General features: G+C 39.2%; 2 protein-coding genes and 1 long non-coding RNA gene across 5 annotated transcripts in view; 2 read left to right on the top strand and 1 right to left on the bottom strand.

Annotated features, from left to right (window-relative positions):
• The first annotated feature begins 392 nt into the window (after positions 1 to 392).
• LOC116721696 (uncharacterized) lies at positions 393 to 1,211 on the top strand. Its single transcript, XR_004339663.1, has 2 exons — positions 393 to 854; positions 947 to 1,211. It is a non-coding gene; the product is annotated as an uncharacterized LOC116721696 (long non-coding RNA).
• Positions 1,212 to 3,176: 1,965 nt separating this feature from the next.
• The window catches only part of dnai4 (dynein axonemal intermediate chain 4), a 32,180-nt gene continuing 14,510 nt past the window's right edge, over positions 3,177 to 20,846 (bottom strand). Inside the window, exons 18-19 of one of the 3 annotated variants that reach the window (XR_004339661.1) lie at positions 9,961 to 10,165; positions 3,479 to 3,856 (exon numbers count right to left, since the gene is read on the bottom strand). The gene's annotated coding sequence lies outside the window, so the exon portion shown is untranslated. Of the gene's footprint in view, positions 3,857 to 9,960; positions 10,166 to 17,633; positions 18,456 to 20,846 lie in introns of those variants that run through there. The other 2 variants (XR_004339660.1, XR_004339662.1) reach the window with 2 other exon arrangements.
• On the top strand, positions 3,854 to 20,527 carry LOC116721694 (dual specificity protein phosphatase CDC14AB-like). The gene is made up of 14 exons (XM_032565587.1): positions 3,854 to 8,679; positions 9,968 to 10,058; positions 13,852 to 13,927; positions 14,028 to 14,120; positions 14,222 to 14,301; positions 15,893 to 15,959; positions 16,067 to 16,129; positions 16,291 to 16,378; positions 16,912 to 17,142; positions 17,218 to 17,356; positions 18,326 to 18,548; positions 18,631 to 18,722; positions 19,278 to 19,409; positions 19,508 to 20,527. The coding sequence occupies exons 1-14, from the start codon at positions 8,643 to 8,645 to the stop codon at positions 19,554 to 19,556; spliced, it is 1,461 nt and encodes a 486-aa protein (XP_032421478.1). The 5' UTR covers positions 3,854 to 8,642; the 3' UTR covers positions 19,557 to 20,527.

The raw sequence follows: 20,846 nt of genomic DNA, 5'->3' as shown, positions 1-20,846 counted from the left end.
CGATCCCTGGTTACTGATCTTTAAAAACACCTGACCTGCTGATTTTGAATTTGGCTGATATGAATTTTTTTGTCTAAAATGTCGCTAAATATAGCAAGAAAGTTACTGAGTTGTCAACAGTGGGGTGAATATTGTTAACTGTAAATGTGCAGACCTGACCTGGTGGGTTGGTCTGTCAGTCAAACGTCTCACTGCAGAGCAGAAGAGGACAGAGATGATTTATAAACCTTTGCTGACAAAATTAAGATCAGTGGATAAGATGGGCTTCACATGTAAGTATCAGCCAATCAAGATCCACCAAAATTAAGGAAATTGGCGCCCAGAAATCAACTGGTCGATAAATCAGTTGGCCAATAAAAGTATCCTATTATACATGTATATAATGTAAACAGCACTGCCAGAGATGCAATAAGTTTATAGCAAGTGTGTGAATGATCTAATGAATATGAAATAAAATATTTAGCTTACAGTTTTTCTCAGAACAGAATTTAATTTATCAAACTACTTGTGCACACTTCAAATCATTGCGTCACTTGCGCATTTAAAAAAGTAGCTTCTTATTTTGTTCAAAAAATTGCAAATGACAGACAAATAAGAACATGTACATAAAGAAGTCACAACCCAAATCCTCAACAGTACTTAATATAGAGCTTCATTTAAAACGTCCAGAGGCTGGATTTTGGGTTCTGTGTGGGGTTTGCCTTCCTCAGTGTCCTCCAGGGGGAGCCAATGAGCCGCTGTGGAGGATGGACCTGCTGTACATCTGGCACACCTGCAATTCATCTGGGCAAATCAGCCAGAGGATAAGAGGAGTTTGTTGTCATTCCCTCGACGCTCGAGTGTTAGCCTTTATGGTACTCTGAGCTCTTCAGCGTTCAAACCTTTGGCACTCTGTGTGAAAGCTGGATTATCTTTGCAACTCACCTCTACGTGTCCTCTTTTAAAGGTTTCTTCTGAAGAAGTTCTTGGATTCCTCCCTCCAAATACCTTTGGTCTCTACCTCCTGATCTCATTCCACAGCTGGCAACACTCAACTCCTCTTCCTCATACCTGCAAACCTGTCCGTCCTCCACCATCCAGCAGTTTTCCCTCTGGACTGTCTCAAGATCTCCCTGACACCAAGATCCTTCCCCACATTTTTCATTTTGACAAGATCTTTGGAAAACTTATCTCTCTTCCTCTTCTGCAGTGTTGCTGTCCTTCCATTCCTCCAAGAGATTTTCTGTAATGGGACATTTCATCAAAAATAGCTCCTGGAACAGATCTCTGTACTCTTCTCTGGGATGTGAAGCTTCATGTAATGAATGAGTGACTCCACTGCTGAGAGTCAGACCAGAACTTGATGACCTGGGGCTGATTGAAGATGGCTGCAGCCACATTTTAAATATGCTGTGCATAGGCCTGTCACGATAGCAAATTTTGCTGAGCGATTAATTGTCTCAAAAAATTATTGCGATAAACGATAATATTGTCTGAAGACCTTTTTACACTGATTTAATGGAAATGACGTAATAATGCATGTGATTTCCTGCCAAAGATAGATACACTTTATTTTCAAAAGAACACTTAACACTGGAACTGATAAACAAAATAAACAAAGCAACCAAAAACAAAATGGATTCTCAGTCTCCATTAACAAAAAATGTACTTGATAAAAACTAAACAACATAAAGCCAAAGTGGAAATAAATACTGCATTCAACCCAAAGAGTGCAGATTATGAAGTCTGTATATTATGTTGCCCTTCAGTAATAATTAGATTTAAATAGAGAAGATGGGCACATCGACTACCTGATGCAATAGTTCACACTACATGATTTTTTGCTCCTATTTTTCCCCATACAACAATCTTAGACCTTTGGTCTTTCTAAGGTTGTGTGGTGTGTTACGGTAGATCCTCGTTGCCGCTCCGATCTAAATCAGGGGTTTTCCCCGACTAGGATCTTAACGCAGCCTGTTGAAAGTGACAGGTAGCCAATCAGAAAGCGAGGATTGTCCTCCGTGTTTTCTGAGGGGAAATTACGTCGGGGAATCCCAAACAGCTGACACGGCGCAACCCGAAGTCCAGCCGCCTTGGAAACAACATTAATGTTTATTCAACATGCAAAGAATATAGAAATGACAAGAGGAGGAGTTGGAGCGAAATTGCTACCGCAGTTGATAAACCCGGTAACTTTTCAGCTGTTCTTCGTTAAGGTGACGTAAATAGGTTCTAATGATTTTCATTCAGTCAGGACTTTACGCTGACACTAGCCACATGCATTGCAGGTAGATTGTAGTAAAGCATTGAATTAGTTCACTGGACTTGTAGCCATTATTTTGTGCCCATTGTTGGACACCACACAGCAGGAATGAACCCGATCGAACCGATATACCTAGGATTTCTGTCGGCTAATGTGTGGTCTGTCAGGTTTTGAAAATGGGCCGACAATCGGCCGACAGCGCGCTGGGCTTTACACTAAGGAAATGAGGAAGGGAGGAGTCAGTGGAGAGCACCGGAGTTGAGCCTTTTTTCATTCGGTGTCATCAACAGAAAGAGAAAAAGGTCGGGAGAGACGATAATGCCGATAACTGAAATGACGTCGATAGTTTTAATTTATCGTACGATTAATCGATTTATCGTTTATCGCGACAGGCCTAGCTGTGCATCTTTTCTTTTTGTATTTTTGTGAAGCCAGGAGTAATGCAGCACACGGAGCTTCAAATAAAATGGGTCCTTTATTGTTTTTTTTATGAAAAAAGAACACTTTTCTCTCTTTCTGGGTTGCAAAGAAACAAACGTAAATGACCCGTATTCTGTCAACATAAAGCCTCAGCTTCGTTGAAAATGGCGGGCTCACATGTAGCAACGTAGCTTCACATACAAAGCTAAACTATTACAAAGAGTGCATTAAACGGCAGTGGCACTTCGAATACTTGGATTCTCGGCTTGGTGGCCATGTACTCATCCTTTTCACCAGGTCTCGGCACACAAAAATGTCCTTCTCTTCCGCTTTGCTCAGATTTCCACGATATATACACAAGAGGTTTTTTCTACTTCCTGAAATCTTTTGACCTCTCTGTAAAGCAGCACCACATGCTGGCAAAAACAAGAATTGCAACCAGTTGGCGAAACAAAGCAAAACAGGGTTTACAAAATACAGTTCAGACATGTACCCATTTGTTCACCTGGTTACATTTGTGTTCTGTTTTAAGAATCTGGTAGAATTGGGAACAAATTCTGAGTTTTGGCAACATGAGAGGAGCAGATGGGAAAGTTTAGTGACACTTCAGTGTGTCACCTCCCTGACATGTTACTTCAGTGAGTACTCATTAAATGTGCAGAATGAGCCAGAAGCTCAAATCTCCAACCACATGATCAAGTGAAGCTAACAACTGAGCAGTTAGCTTCACTTCGTTCAGAAAAATCAATAAAGTCCTTTTTACCGAGTTTGGCAACAAAGAAGTGAAAGCTTCTTCAATCATAACAGAGGCTCAAGTGTCTTTTACTGAACATTTCTGTTCAGTCTTTATTGAGCAAAAACGGCAAAAGATGATGACAACTGCAACAGCTGGTTGTAACGTAGCAACCAAAATCAATACAAGGTAAGATAGTGACAAAAGAAAAAACTAGATTCTGTTGAGCATTCTTCAAAATAAATCATGCTTTGCACTTAAATATGTTTCACTTCACCCTTTTATAATTATGTACACTCATGTTAGATTTAGAGACTTATAATCATAAATTATGCTTAACATATTATAAAGAAGTCATAACAATGGAACCTTCTCTTGAAGAGATGCTGCAGAATTCCACAGAGTCTCATCTGGACCTGCAGCCTGGTTCTGGTTCAGTCTCTCCAGCTGCCTCTTCACTTCTAGATACAGAAAAGTGGAAGCTGGAGGCAAAGTGGGTCAGAGGAAGGTGGGATGTCTGTATGGCTGGAGACAGGAGAGGATGATGATGATGATGATGATGATGATGATGCGCTTGTTCCTGAACTGCACCTGCTGAAGAATGTGTTCAGTTCTATCCAGACTTCCATCTGTCTGATCCTCCTTTTGCTTGAAGCCTGACCACACATCTCTGATATTGTTCCTCTTCAGTTTATTCTCCAGCTTCTTCCTGTACTTCTCCTTGCTGACTCTAATCTTGACTTTGAGCTTCTTCTGTATACTCCTCAGTAACTCTGTCTCATTCCTAAAGACTCCTTGTTTCTGGTTTAACAGTTCCTTTAGGTCACTGGTGATCCAGTGACTCTATTCTGGTGGGGATGGTTCTGATCACACAGAAGTTTATATAGTCAGTCACACACTCAGTCATGGCACTGATGTCATCTCCATGTGTAAAGTGCTTTACTTTGGAACCATATTCACATTTATACACTGATATGAATGTGGCAGCACTAGGTGGAGCTCATGAATATTATGCAACTTCAGTTCTTCGATCCAAAAAAGAAGCAGCTCATCAAGAAAGAAGCAGCCCTGGGAATATTACCTTCTCTTTTTAAGGCACATGGGTTCAAATATGCAGATATTTATGACATTTGAGATGAGATCTAAATTTACAAATCAATTTATTAAATTCTATGTAAATACTGTTTTAAAAACACATTCTTAAAAAGAAAAGCAAATAAGGAAAACAGGGGAAACCCCACAGAAGCTGAGGTTACTGGTAGGAGAGTCAGAAACAAGGGACAGCATTCAGCAAACAACAATAAAAAAAACCCTTTAAAGCACTAGACAGTGAGACAAGTTAAACCCACTTCATCATCTAAATGGACACCAGAGGGCAGTCTTTTCCATGAAGACTTCCTTTTCCTGCTGATGATAGCATTGTCCCAATACTCCTCTGTGTGTGGAATGAAACAGTGAAAACAGTTTGTCCTGGTGAGACGAGCAGCAGTGTGGCAGAGCTAAGAGACCATGTGCCCTATTGCTGGGCTCAATAAAGATTCTCTTTATTCTCACTTTCCACTCTTGGACAGGTGTCCTCAGGTGTCCTCAGGTGTCCTCAGATGTCCTCAGCTCATTCCCTCCCTTCATGGATATAATCTTATGCCTAATTGGCTAACTGGAGCAGCTAAGACCAGATATAGGGCTGTGTCTCACAGAGGAACATCTATGTCTGACTACGAGTGTTAGACTTTAGCATGGTCAGAAATTTACAAACACTCAGTGTCAACGTCATTCTTGGATTTATTTTGTTCATTTTATTATTCATTTCTGTCTATTTTTTTCTTTTTTTAATCTCTTTTTTCAGGGTTAGGATGGTCATAATTCATATTTCTGACCTCTGTCTTAGAGTTTGTGTAAATTACACTGTTAAAAAAGTCACTGGAGAATTTACAGTAACTTACTGGCAGCAGGGTTGCCAGCCAGTTACTGTAATTTTTACGGTAAAGAAATTACAGTAACTTTACAGTTCCCTTATTGTAATTTTTTTTTACAATAGCCTTCTGTAATTCTATTGCAGTTTTACTGTCATTTTTATTACTATCTTACTGTAATTTGATTAGTGTCACTGTATTTTCTTTAAAATAGCACAGTAATTATATAACATGGTTAATGTGATTTCATCACATTTTTGTCATAAAATTACAGTAGTCTTGTAGAATTACAAAAAGTTGCAATTAAGTAAGTAATTGTAATTGAAGAAATTGTGACAACTTTGCCGAAACTCGTTGTTTGAGCTTTCACGTGTCCGTAGTTCTCCAGATAAGCGCGCTGAACAAGCGCGTGGTTGCTACGCGCGTGCTTTCTCAGTGCTCATAACGAGCACGCGCGTATTTTGCCGCCTGGGCAGCTGGTGCGGAGCGGCAAGAAGAGGCAGGGGGAACCGAATCTGATGGGGAAACGCGAATCGACGTAATACCGCGTTTTACGTCGACGTTTGATATGGGCCATGAAGCCCATATCAAACGTTCACATTCTCAAAAAATGTTTTGTCTCAAACCAACCATGTCTGAAGTTTCTTAGTTTTCTAGGTTTTTATATTCAGGAAGGTTTATAGAAAGTCAGTTTGTTTTAAACGTTGGTTTAGAAATGTTCCTCTACATTCATTTCCTGTGATGAGCAGGTGTTCTATCAGATTATCATACGCTGTCAGAATAGCGTACATGCAGTGAGTACGCATGCCTGCGCATGCGCATTAAGAAGTCCGACCGTCAGAGGAGCTCAGTTCAGTTTACGCGACAGGTTGTGACGAAAATAAGTCATTAAATTGCTTTCAATAATAACTAGATAGATATAAATGCATTGTCGTGGTTTGAAAGTGTATTTAAAGCAGAGTCTAGCTACAGCTGCAGTCAGCTACAACACGCCCCCTTGTGAAAGTCATTAGCCTAGTTAACCGCTAAGTCAGGATGTCACACAGCTGTTAATAGCAAAGTGTGTGACGATCTACGTCATGATTCTTACGTTGCTGATTAACTAAAATCATATGGTGATGACGGTGTATACTTGTCTGATAGATATAACCGTCAGTTCGATCTGACAGAACAGCGGCTCTCTATTGTCCTCATCCATCCGGTGAAGACCGGGGTAATTCGTGTAATTACAGGCTAGTAAACTAGATGTGCACAAAGTTGGCTAAAGATGCAACTCAAGAAAGATGAAACTGTTCAACTCTTGTTGCTGTCTGTCTGCTGTCGCGGAAAAAGTATTTTGCTGTTCGTAGCTCCCCGTGTGTAACGTGTTGCTGTGAACTAGATAACCCTCCGCGGGAGAGAGGCTCTGATGTCAAAATAGATGGCTCATTAATCTGCGTTATGTAATATTAACGCATTAAAATGTTCCGGTTAATCGCGTGCGCTAACGCGTTAACGTGGACAGTCCTATGTGCGAGAGAAAATAAAATCAAATAAAAAACAGTTGAGGCATCCTACCCTCAAACAACTTCCGCAAAAAGACCAGAATACAGCCATCTGCATAGGTGAACTAAAAAGAACTTGTGTTGCACATAATGTTAGCTGAGAAATAACCGAAGTTAGCTTTAGCAAACAAGCGAGAGTAGCTCAATATGACCACATCAAATATATTTTCTTACACAAACAAACACAAAAAAGCAATATGTTTTTTAAAAAGTACTTACAGGCTAGAGGCCCCGCCCTCTAGCCTGTGAACGTTTGCCTCCAGTACATTAAAAATTAAAAATTTACAGTACAGCTGTAAATTTCCGCACGTGATCCAGCGGTCCAATCAGGCCCCATATACTTTCCATACGCATTTCAGATCACAGTGAAGAGCTGTATTTTCAAAACCTTACTGAATTTTCACGATGTAGTTTTTACAGCCATTTGTTACAGTCTGATGGCACATATTTACTTCCATAGTAGGGAAGCTGAAAAATTAAAAGTGAATTTAATGTACCTCAGTCATTATTCCATCTATAGATGCCAGCATCTCTACGCTTCACAGTTGGAACCATGTGAAGCGTTTTTGTTGGTGCAAACTTTGCTACTCTTTGTGTCAAACCAAAGAACACTGCAAACACACACTTCTTCAGCACTGGTGAGGAGTTCATCTATGAGAGGTGAGCAGCCACAGATTCACAGTAAATGTTGTTTCATAGCACTTTATATGAAAAATACATGACATTTGGACATTTTAAATAAAAAAAATAAATAAATAAAAACAACTGAAAACAACAGACGTTTTTCACAACTGGAAGCTAGAAAAAATAAAAACCAAACACCACCAAAACCATAAACATAATGGATTATAAGGTCTCTGCAAACAAAATTTGAAACTAGACACAAGACATGTAAAACATCCAAACTCTCAGTTAAGACTTTTATGAGTATTGAGCTCATTTTAATTTACAATGTTAATTATTGATTTATTCCTTATTGCAACAAGCGTAGGCTACATATATCTCAAATTGTTTTGACACCCTAAGCAGATGCTGGACTCTGAAATGTTTAGTTGGATAACCTAGAAAAAATACTTTGTAATCACCATGAAGACTTGTGAGTGAGCTAGCGCCATGGGAAGCTCACAGCTCTGGAGCTCAGACTGTTGGCACCATCAGGTGACGGAACAAAAACGCCTCAGGCCAGCTGAACCAGTCTGGGACTGGAAGCTATCAGAGGTTGCTTAGTGATGCACAAATGTAGAAACAATGTTATGAAAGCATTACTATCAGCTATTACATAAAGGAAAAGGGATTACTGCATAAGCATGCATAAACTGTTCACCTACTCAGCCCTGCTGGGCTCTGGGAACTTGCATGTCAGTGTGTGTGAATGTGTGTGTGATGTGTGAGTGTGTGTCCAAGCAGTGCAGATCAGCAGAGAGATTAGTGTTTTCTGAGTGTGTGGACGGCTTGATGGAACATTCTGGAAGCCTTTCAGCTGTAGGAAACTGGAGAGAAGACAGAATCTTGAAGTTCTGACTTTCTTCATTTGAGCTGAACAGAAGGAACCAAACCAAAACCAACTTCAGGAGTTACTACAGTCAGTAGTGTCAGTGCTGGATCCAGGCAGAGATAACGCAGTGGGATAACGGACCATGCTCCTCCCCTGTGGACACCCAGGCTTTTGGCCACATCACAAGTGGTGTCATATCAGCTAAATCAGACCGAGAAATAATCCGTTTATTTTAAAGTGAAACAGAGGCTTGGTCAGACTCCACTGACAGCAACACTTCAACCTCACTGGTCAAATGGCAGAGGAATACGAACAGGCAGAATTTATCAAAGGTAAGTTCAGCAAGAATATTTATTTTGTATCAAATAATAATTATTCAATGCAAATCTCACATCCATCATATTTCAGCAATATTAATACAACCTGCATGTGTTTTAAGCTGCACACTGAGACTGGTGTTACTAACATATATTACCTATAAACCTTTTGATATACTCAAGTATCAAAAGGTTTGTCACTGGAACTTTTCTGAAAGAATAGGACTGTCATGAAAAGTGGGGTGTGGTGGTGAGGCAGACGCCGTAGACCCAGGTTGAAGTGGATGAAATGAAGATTTAATGAAAAATATCCAGAATAATTCAATATTAAGGTGACCACTTTTCATTTTCTGTAATTCCTTTCAGAAGTTCCAATGTTTTATTCACTGATGTAATATTTACAGGAGGTGGGATGGAAGTTGCTTAAAAAAATTATAGACAAAAACATGTTACAACTCTTTAAAGGTCAGCCTTTACTTTCTGAAATTTATCTTTAAAAAAGTGCATGAGAAATGGGCCAGATGGGGAATCTGAGGGGCCCATCACGTTCATACGGCTGACCCCCGGGTGGGGGCCACTGGTTATTTAAAGAAAATGATTTAAACGTAGATGTTAATCAATTATTAAACAAAAGAACTGACATTTCTCTTTGGTATATTATGATTATTTTTAAAAAAAAACACAACTGTAAATTGTCATGACGACACTGGTGTCACGACGACACTGGTGTCATGGACACGTTGACTTGTTAGTGTTTTCAGGGTGACAGTTAAGGTTAAGTGTACAAACTATTTAAAAATAATCTATCATTTTTTATTTTAGGAATCACAAACCAGAAATAGTTTTCCTGACAGCTTGATTTAAATAAAGTCTTCTTCTTCAGCTGGGTTCCTGTTTACAGCTTTTGATTTTTCAAAGTATGAATAATTTTATTTTTAACATAATTTCAGTCGCCCTTGGACTGAGGTTAAGTGAATATTGCATTTTAAGGTGAAAGGTTTAGGCAGTCGGTGGAAGAAGTTGGAGTTATCTAATCCAAGCACTGATCCTTTCTTAAGAAATCTTGAGCTTAAAATATAAACTCAAAGTTTTAGTCAACTCAGAAGTAAGCTGGAGGTTCATCTGGTTTGTCTGAAGGTGATGAGACCCAGACCAACACACCACAGCAGGGGCTGCTGGGACATGGAGTCAGAGCTGCCTGAGTCCAGTCCACAATACCTGTCATAATAATGAAATCCTGTCTGTCTGCGTGTGTTTGCGTGTATGTGTGGGGGTGTGCGTGTGTGTGTCCTGTACCCTGCAGATCGACTGTACTTTGCTACTCTTCGTGTCAAACCAAAGAACACTGCCAACACACACTTCTTCAGCACTGATGAGGAGTTCATCTATGAGAGGTGAGCAGCCACCCTGCTGCAGTCTCTGAGCCCGGCTCGACTCTCACCTGTTCACACAACCTGACCTGAGACCGTCAGACTGTTGGTGCAAACAGCCTGGAAAGAAACTAGGTCATACAAAATGAAGAATTTATGTTTGTTGGTTTTAAAGAACAGCTAGAGAAGAAACCAGGGTTATTACAAGGTCAGACCCAACAGAAAAATACACGTTAACACACACACACACACACACACACCCACACACACACCCCCACACACACACACACAGGAACTCAGAACTAGTTGTCTCCAGTAGACCAAGCATGCATGTGAGGGGAGTTGAGCCACAGGTCACACGTCTCTGATGTTATTCAGACTCATCACTGGATCTTAAATGTCTAAAACAATTCATATTGTCACCTTCATCAAATATCGGCCTAAATATTTTTTTGCATTAAAAAAAACAAAAACAAATCTCCACCTGTTTCTTTCCAAATGATATTTTAGGCAAAACAAACAAACAAATATACATTTTACAAAAATAATGTAGGCTATTTTGTTTAAGAAGGTGACAATATTAATACTTCTGAAATCATATCTATTAATGTTTTAATAACTTCTTTCAAGATCTTGAATGATTTAGTTTTGATTCACCTTACCTTACAGTTGCCACTTATTTTTCTTATCTAGTAACAAACAGTGATTTAAAGTAATATTTTTCCTGTCATAATTATGATACTGATATGTAAACTAAAAGAAAATAATGATTTCCTCCAAAAGGGAGTCCGGGGAAAAACACTGAAATATGGAGCTGAAACAGTCTGAATATTCACAAATTCTTAGAAAGAGTCACACTTGTATTTCTAATATATCTGATTTAAAAGCCGCTTCTGGTCTGCAGACTTCACTGCATTTATCTGGGAATGTTTAGGCTTCCTGCTGTGGCTCAATACAACCAATGAGATATCTTCCTTGATTCAGCCAATCGTGTGAATGGAGTAACTTATATATAAGCCAATCACAGAGTCTAGTCCACAGGTGTCAAACTCCAGTCCTCAAGGGCCGCTGTCCTGCAGTTTTTACAGCTACAAAACACTGGAATGAAATGGCTTCATTACCTCCTCCTTGTGTAGATCAGTTCTCCAGAGCCTTAATGACCTAATTATTCTGTTCAGGTGGTGCAGCAGAGACACATCTAAAAGTTGCAGGACAGGGTTAGGGTCCCTTGAGGACTGGAGTTTGACTCCCCTGGTCTAGAGGACCACAGAAAAAGCCGTGAGTTTGACATGTGCTGAAGATGCTCAGAATCTGAATCAGCCTGACAGATTTAAACTCACTGATGATGATTCTCTGACAAAGTGAAGCACAAAGCAGTGAGCCATGCAGAATGAGCCGGAGACTTCAGACCTAATCATGACGCCCTCACCTCCCAACAGCCACTTTCACGAGTTGACGTTCTGCAGGTATTTGTATATTTTTGAAGGTATTTTAAATCTGATCAGGGAGATTTCCTTTTAAATAAAATTAGCAGATTTTGACGCTAATTAGCAATTTGGTGGAAGTGCTCTTTTCTAGGTTAGAGGCTTTAATCAGTGTGTGATTATAATTCCACATTTGTATTCATAGATAAACCAGAACACCAAGGTGTTTTTCACTACAATCCTTTTTCATGTAACCCAAGCATAATAGAGAAATCTTTTTATGGTTAGGCTGTGTAATATGCATATGTCATTTTGAGGGGAGGAATTCAAATTAGTTTATGTATGTAACCTCATTCATGATGGTGGTTAGCCTGCGCTTATGGCTCCACGGTAAGATGTAGGCCAAGATGAGATCAGCGCACCGCCTGATGCAGAGATTTAGAACAATCTCCATGATGGCGTTCAGACCAGACACTTAATCATGTAAGCAGACACCATCAGGCTTCACGTCTGGCACCTGAAATGTCATCATCGTCAGACATCAAAGTGGAAATTATCAAATAAACACAAAGTGCCATTATTCTAGCCAGAAGTACCAAATTCATAAGAATATTTTACTTCAAACCACCATTATTAACAGAAGGACTATAAATATGTAAATAAAATAAATCTGATATAGAAACAAATAAGAGGTTAAATACTGTAGAATCTAAAGCTTTTCGTCAACAGCAAATGAATCATACCAGTTGTATCAATAACAACTGAGATCACAAAGAGATCCTCTCTTTGTGTCACTCTTAAAGTTTGAATATCAGCCCCAGAATCATGCAAGACTAGCAGAAACCCGTATGGATGGTCTGTTGATCCCAGCAGATCCCATCCAGCAGAGGGCAGGGCGTCCTTCCTTTACTACAGGAAGTGGAGTCAGCACATCAAGTTTACTTCAAGCAAAGATTTTCCTCTTAAAACTATAACTGACTCTGGAAAACCTACTCTGCACACTTCTGTCACATTATGGTGGATCTATTTATTTAATGCTGTTACAGCAGTAAAGAGGACACCTAAGTTCATTAGTAATGAATTTCTAATAGAAAATCCAAAACTGGTTCAGCTACATTAAAGCTACAGTATAGTTACTGTATGCAGTAATTAATTATTAAGTAATTATTAACGTACGCAGCAGCCAGATTTCTCACCAAATCCAGTAATTTCTATCATATTTGTCCTGTTCTATATTCACTACACTGGCTCCCAGTTGATTTTAGAATTTGTTTTAAAGTACTTGTGCTGACATATAGAGCATTACATGGCCACTCCTGATTATCTTTGTCAGTTTGTAACTAAATATTCTGCTGCTTGTGGTCTTCGTTCTCTAAGTCTGAATCTCCTGGTTGTTCCACGAACACTGTTAAAAACTAAAGGGGACCGAACCATTCAGTCGGTGGCCCCGCAGTTGGTCCTTGCAGCTCCGTTTTTCTGACTCTGTCGAGGTTTTTAAAAAGCAACTAAAACATTTCTATTTTCCCAGGTTTTTATCTCTTGATTTTATTGTGTTTCTTATCTTGGTTTTATGTTTTGTATTGTTTCAAGGTTGATTTTTATTGTACAGCGCTTTGTGATTTCATTTCTGTGAAAAGTACTTTATAAATATACTTTACTTACTTCCTTTGAGATTTCAATTGGAGATATAATGGGCTTTATAAATAAAATGGATTATTATTATTATCATCATAGGGTTATTGTTAATAACTAAAGGAAAAAGGCATAACACTAATAAACTTAGAAATGCCCAAAGAATACAAACTAAGAACAAAATATGAAACTCAATATGAAGAAATGGATTGCTAAAGGTAAGATCTCAGCTTAAATGAATATGGAAATCATCATACAAACACAAAACACCTCAGAATTGTAACATGGAGAATCTTCAGCAAATCTTTTACTCCAGATTACTGACTTGACTGGAACATCTGCCAGCCAGAGTCCTTCTATGTGGAGTTTGCATTTTCTTCCTACTTGTCTGTTATTTTCTCTTGGTAATCCAGTTCAATCCAGTTTACTCTGGATGTGTGTCTGATAGTCCGACCCGGTTCAGGTGTGGCCAACAATCAGCCAATCACCAAGGGAGAGCGCATGTGGTCTGGAAGGATTAACAGGATACTGAAAACAAGCATATGTCCTGACTACATTCTGTTTCTAACATTTAATATTAACATTTAATAACATCCACAAACACTGTCAAAGTAAATGTCAGCCATGTTGGATTTTAAGTGATCCATTTTTACATTCTGATACACTATATCTCATTGTTACATAAGTTGTTTTATTTTATACTGTTTGATAACTAAAAACAACCAATGGAATTACATAACATTTCTCACTGTATGTTCTAGTTTCTACGCAGACTTTGGGCCCCTGAATCTCGCAATGCTCTACAAATACTGCTGCAAACTCAACAAGAAGCTCAAGGTAATACTGAAAGTTTTAACCATTTCAAATTTTGTTCCTTCACCTTTATTATTTATCTGTTAGTGATCTTTTGTTCTTTGGATGTTTTTTGTCTGGCTAGTCCTTCACAATGTCTAGAAAGAAACTGGTTCACTTCACCAGCTATGACCAAAAGAAGAGAGCCAACGCTGCTTTTCTCATCGCTGCCTACTCTGTAAATATCATTTCATTTTCCCCCTCACTCATCACTCCATCAGTATACTTCTTTGTCTAGTTGCTCATTGCTACTAACCCAGTTTAACTTTTACTCTGTAGGTTATCTATTTGAAAAGGAGTCCAGATGAAGCCTACAGAACTCTGATCTCAGGAAATAATACTCCCTACCTGCCATTCAGGTACAAACCCACAAACATGCACCAGTTAGCAGCTTTCTGCTTGTTGACAAAAAGAAAATCCAGCTACTTGGAAATCTAACCAGTTAACTAGTTACTTTACACCAATGGCTCATCTGAACTGAGTGTGTAACACTAGATCCAGTTCATGAACCTGGATGATCATGCTGCTTCCAATGACTTGGGAAAAAGGTTCATTTTTCTGTATTTCACAAATATGGCTGAATCTCCAAGCTGGTAAAGTTGTTGCCCCTGCTGCCTTGTTGTTGCCCCTGCCCCTGATGAACATTATTGAATGATCCATCCATCCATCCATTTTGTAACACCATTGTCCCTAGTGGGGTCAGGAGGTGCTGGTGCCTATCTCCAGCTAACGTTCCGGGCGAGAGGCGGGGTCACTCTGAACAGGTCACCAGTCTGTCGCAGGGCAACACAGAGACATGTCATGTTTTTGGACTGTGGAAGGAAGCCAGAGAACCGGAGAGAACCCACCACGCACAGGGAGAACATGCAAACTCCATGCAGAAAGAACCCAGGACCTTCTTGCTGCAAGGCAACAGTGCTACCAACTGTGCCACTTATCCGCCCATTATTGAATGATGTTTATTGAAAAAATTTTTAAACTGTAACAACAAAGCAGGTAAAAACAGCAGAGAAAGTAAACCAGCTGTAACTCAGGGACAAAACAGAAAATCAAGCAGATAAATGGGAGGATCAGGGTAACCTAACCCTAACCCTGAGGAATGGAATAATCAGAAGAGCCTAATCCTTGGAGAGACAAAGAAACCAGTGTAGCTAATCAGAGGTGAATGGAAGCAGCTGAGAGTGAAGACAGAGGGAAATCAGTAGATGGATCCCAGCTGGCTGAGGGAAAGGAGACCAATGAACTAAACCTAGAGAACTGAAGGGGAAAACCTGGAACTAAAAATAGATACATGATTTAAAGAAACAAGTCCAGATGCACGGAGAAGAATAAAGGCACAAAGAAACTAACAGAATAGAATAAACTAAGCTCAAATGGCAAGATCTAGTAAGAAAACCACAAAGACAGAAACCCAAATCATCCCTCTATTATCTACTTCACATTTTTAGGTTAAATATTTTAAGTTGTAGATGGTCAGTTGAAGGGCAGATTTATTGAAAAACTGTGAAATAGGCCTTTAATTTATCTTACAGTTCAGTATAATCTTTCTGCTCACCTGATGCAGTAACAGAAATATATATTTTTATCTGCAATGAAAACCTTCTTGTGTGAAAACTGCAACAGACTTTTGTGATGCAATGTGCTAATGCTAAGGAATGTACATATGTGCATAAACATATTGTAGCAGGGATCTGATAATAACGTTATCTAATGTCATGCTATGCAGAAGTTCCATCTGCACTGATGAATATTCCCTCTGCTCTCTTTGCTGTTTTACTGTTGTGACTTTTCTTATTTTTTAAATGTTGCTGTAACAAGAACATTTTCTGATATAAATGAAATACTGCTCCTGAATTTATTTACAAGCTCTGGCTGATGAATGGTTCTGTATTACACTAATCTAAACCTTTGTTGAGCTTATCGACATCCTAACGTCTATGTGTCCCACAGGGATGCAGCGGCGGCAGAGAGCACCTTCAACCTCACTGTCCTGGACTGTTTACAGGGAATACGTAAGGTAGTGTGCACAGCTCGCCTCTCCTCATGTTTCCATCTCCTCCTACCCTGGAGTGACAGTTGGCTTCTCTGGTTCTAGTGAACAGTTATTATGTTTCTCTCTTGCAGGCATTGCAGCACAGATTCCTGGATTTTGAAACTTTTAGTCCTGAGAAATATGAACATTACGAGGTAAAAGTGATTAGCTGTGGCAACCCTTAAGTTTGATTTGGGTTTATTCCATGATAGTAATTGTCAGCAAAACTATAAAGGGTTTTGATATCTCATGTGTGAATAGTTGATGCACATTATTCAGTAACTTCCATTTGTGTTTTTGCTGTGTCTGACTTCAGCGAGTTGAAAATGGAGACATGAACTGGATCATCCCAGGAAAAATTCTGGCTTTCAGCAGCCCTCATGCTCGAAGCAGGGTGGAGAACGGTGAGTGGAGGAATTCTCATTACTGCAGGGAATGTCAAAGGAGGGAACAGTCTTCCTTGGTTTGCATTACTAAACTAATGGAACCATTACACCTTTATAAGTCAGGACATTTTGTTGTCATTCTTCATCTTTCATCATGATATAGTTACATCTCAATGTCTTTTGGTTGGATTTGATGTGACACAAAGTAACTACAAAACTGAGAGAAAGATGGAAAATATATTTGGTTTTCAACATTTTCAGTAAAGGCAAATCTGAAAAGTTGTGGTATACTTTATATTGATCCAGGTCTCCTGAGTCAACACTTTGCAGTGCCACCTTTCCTTCCACTTCCAGCTGCAGACCTTCTGGAATTTGACTCTAGTAGCTTTGAACGTCTGGAGACTGAAATATCTTTTGCCTCGTCTTTGTAAAATAGTTCAAGCTCAGTCAGACTGGATAAAGAACGTCTTTAATTGTCAACTTTGAAATCCTGGCATCCATCAAGTGTTATTTCTTAAACCCACTGTAACTTTGTCCTTGTGAATTTTAAGGTTATCCTCTCCATGCACCTGAGGCGTACTTTGAGTTCTTCGGCCAAAACAACGTGACTGATGTGGTCCGCCTGAATAAGAAGTTGTACGAGAGCCGACGGTTTGAGGACGCACAATTTGAACACCATGATTTCTTCTTCATGGACGGCTCAACACCCTCTGACCTGATCGTTAGACGCTTCCTGCACGTGTGTGAGAGTGCAGAGGGAGCTGTAGCTGTGCACTGTAAAGGTGCGGTTGGATGTTTTTTTTTTCTTGCGCTCTAAGAACCATGCAGAAGCTAAATGTATCACTTTCCAATCTCAGCTGGTTTGGGCCGTACAGGCACTCTGATCGCCTGCTATCTGATGAAGCACTTCAGGTTCACAGCAGCTGAGGCTATCGCTTGGATCAGGATCTGCCGACCCGGGTCAATTATTGGTCCCCAGCAGAACTTCTTAGAAGAGTAAGTTTAAGACTTTGTTAAGGATCAACAAGAAAAACTACATTTGAAATTTTTATTTTGATGACGCCTGTTTCTAGAATAATTTGTCATATTTTAGATTGGTATTAACTCAATCTCTGAGGGAAACTCAAGAAATCTTTTATGTTCATGAATGGATTATGTGGAGTGTATGAACAAGTATGCCCAAAAAACCTTAAATATGGTGAAAAGTTCAAGATTTACTGTTACTCATGTCAGAAGGTGAAACTCATATTACATACATTCACTACAAATAGAGTGAAATATTTAAAATCTTTATTTCTTCTACTTTTGATGATCATGGCAAATGAAGTAAAAAAAAAGTGAAGTGGGAGCACAGGCTCATTATACCTTGACTTTTTTCTACATCCATTATCTCACTCGAAACAACAGAATCATCCAGTATATTTTTCTAAAACATATTTCTAATTTACAAATTAGTAAAAGAAAAAAATAAATAAACAATCACAATCAGACTTTGTATTTATTTAGCAAATGATTTTTCTATATTTGTTTTAAAGAATGGAAATCAGTTTTAACTCTTGACAACAATTATTTCTCACAGAAATTCCTCTAGCTAAAGTGCAGTTGTTTTAAATATTTGTCCTAACCTTTAGTTTTTTTTAACAAACCCTTATCGCTTAATAATTTATTTATTGAATTATTAATAAAAGCTTTGCACATTGTCAATGTCATTATCAATCTGAAGTGAATAAATTTCCATCCCATTGACTGATATAGATAGAAAAACAGCAGGAGGTAATCTATTTCTCAGCACTGTTAATTGTTTCCATCAGATATGAGGACACATCACCCAAAAAAATCACCAGTAGATGCAACTTGATGAGAAGATGCTAACAAGTTATATTTTTAGCTAGAGTAATTTATCACTCATTGTGTAATATGAGAAGGGGTGTGTGTGTGTGTGGGTGTGTGTGTGTGTGCGTGCAGGAAACAGCACAGCTTGTGGGTTCAGGGAGATGTGCATCGCTCCAAACAGAAGCTTGCCCAGCAGAGGTTCAATCGACGACAGCAGCAGCAGCAGCAGCAGCACCATCTGCCTGGTTCTGACCCGGTACCACTGGGCAAACAAGAAGCAATGCCTCATCTGGTTACAAGCATGAATGATCTGTCAATCAAAACCGCTCTGTGCAAATCCTACAGTTTGGATGAAGTGAGTCGTTGAAGTTTTTGGCATCTGTTTTTAAGCAGTGTAGAAGTGTAGTCAAAGTAACACTGTTTTTTTATGTGAGCAGAGCAACTGTAAGGAAACCAGTCTGACCCAGGGAGACAATCTGAGAGCAGTGAAGGGAAAACGGACACCAAGATCAGCTTCCTCCTCTTCCAGGTACTGCCTGCTCATACAGCAGCAGGTTTCATGTGATTATCCTTAGGAGGAAGAAAAAACACTCCTCAAGCTCAAAGCTTAAAATTCTAATTAATTGAATATTAATTAGAATTTGAATTTTGTCTTCCATCTTCCTGGGTCAGTTAAGTTCCTTACAAGGAGCAAGAACTGCCCTGACCCTAACTTTTAATTCTTACCCCTCGAGACAGCAGTGAGGGGTGATTCATACACGGACAGGAAGTTGTCACGACTGGCAATGCCCCCACAGGAAGTATATCCTGTAACTTAGAAGCCTGTACAATTACCTAGAGCAGCCCAGCTGGAAGTAGCAGTATTTGTCCACCACATTCCATAGTGCTTAGAATGAATTTTTAAATTGGTATTGCAGCACTCAAATCTTTCATATAATTGCTGAGAAAGATTTTTGCATATTTCTCCTGGCACGTTTATGGTTTATTATTAGTGTCTTTAATGTCTCCTTGCCATCACCCTAAGCGTTAGCTCCCTCCCTTCCTTCCTTTAAAGATGTCAAATTTCTTTCTACTTTTCTTTCAGGTCAAACATGTCAAAGGAGTCCCACTGTTCCATCCTCCCTCCCCCTAAGTCACCTAAAATCAGCCTTTCCCTTCCTCCATCCTCTTCTAAAAAGCTTAGAAGAAAATCTTCCACTGTTACACAGATCAAGAGGTGGGTGATGACTGTCCTGCTGGGTGACACAGACACCATTTTTTCTTGTTCTGTCTTTGCATCTCTAACTCTTTGACATTGCATGCCTCTCTCCTCAGCCCTTTCAGCCTTAGTCTGTTCAGCACCAGGCCTGCACTGATTCACTGAACTCAGCTGGGAGAACAAGGTTATGGATCTGACAGTGAGCAGATTGCAAAACTGGATCAGCCAGAGTCTGGGAAGGCCTTAAACATTGTGTTCATGAAGCTGTTGAATTCTGCTTCATTGATTTGCGAGAACAGTCGATGAACAAATCAGCTGTAAGAATTATATTTTTCCTGTAATACCCATTGTAACATAACCACTATGTTTGTTTTTTTCTGAATAAATACATTAAAGAGTAAATGTATCAAACTGTTTTTGTAGAACAGTTGCTGTTATTTCATAGTTAAAATTATTTCTAATCTCCACTGTTTAAAGTTGATTTTGGGCAGCATCATGCTGGTTTTAGGTGTGGTTGAAATGAGTGAATAAAAAGCGGCGTGGCGTCGGAGAGGAAGACGCACACAGTCAGATCTGTGCAGCGGGAGATTTGACTTGATTGAATGTTTAAAATAAGTTAAAAATCAAAGAAAAGAGATAAAACAGCAATCAAAGTTCACCCCAGCGCCGCAGATCGTGCATTTAGAAACCGGATCGGAGCTTGTACCCAGGAAACGCCGCCCGGTGCGAGAGGACGCCACCGAGGGGGAAGAAAGACGCTCCGGTGAGATCTGGACTTTTGGTGGTACCACTCTTTTTGCTTATCTTTTTTGGGGGGATTTTGACATTTTGGATTTTTCATTTTGGACTGGGACTTTGGATTAAAACGGAGAAATACTTCCAGGACTTTGTTTTGTTTGTTGGAGGATATGGAACTCCTTTGTGGACATTATTCTTTTTAAAAAAGAATGGGAAATTTTGGACATTTAATTATTTAGGTTCTTTGCTGATATAAACTGAGTGATTTAAATCTAACCTATAATTATTTTTTGAGGGATTTTTGGTTATTGATTTAGTTATCAAGATAACTATTATTATTTCTTAGTATTGTGATTTTTTTGGAATAAATCATTGTTGCTAAAAATCAACAAATTTCATATTGAGTGGTTGGATATTTATTTTCTTATCAAATTAATGGTGTAACATATTTTACCTGATTCCTGTGACGGATCCCCCTGGAGTGTATTGTGAGTTCTGCTTTAAGTCGAGCTGAATTTTACCCCATGAACAACCGGTGGTGGTTGTCTGTGACGCAGACAGGGATTGTCTGAATATTAACATAGCAACATGTTGCTTTCTCTCACTTTTGAACTGCTGATGTCGACAACAGACCTTTTAGAGATGAACTAACAGAAGTTTTAAAGTGAGGCATGAAGAACATGTTTTGTGGCACAAACAGAATACCTTGAAGACTCT

Source organism: Xiphophorus hellerii, chromosome 6 (assembly GCF_003331165.1).
Source record: "Xiphophorus hellerii strain 12219 chromosome 6, Xiphophorus_hellerii-4.1, whole genome shotgun sequence".
Taxonomy (NCBI): domain Eukaryota; kingdom Metazoa; phylum Chordata; class Actinopteri; order Cyprinodontiformes; family Poeciliidae; genus Xiphophorus; species Xiphophorus hellerii.
Note: the sequence above shows the minus strand (reverse complement) of the source record. Positions and strands in the feature narration are given on the sequence as shown.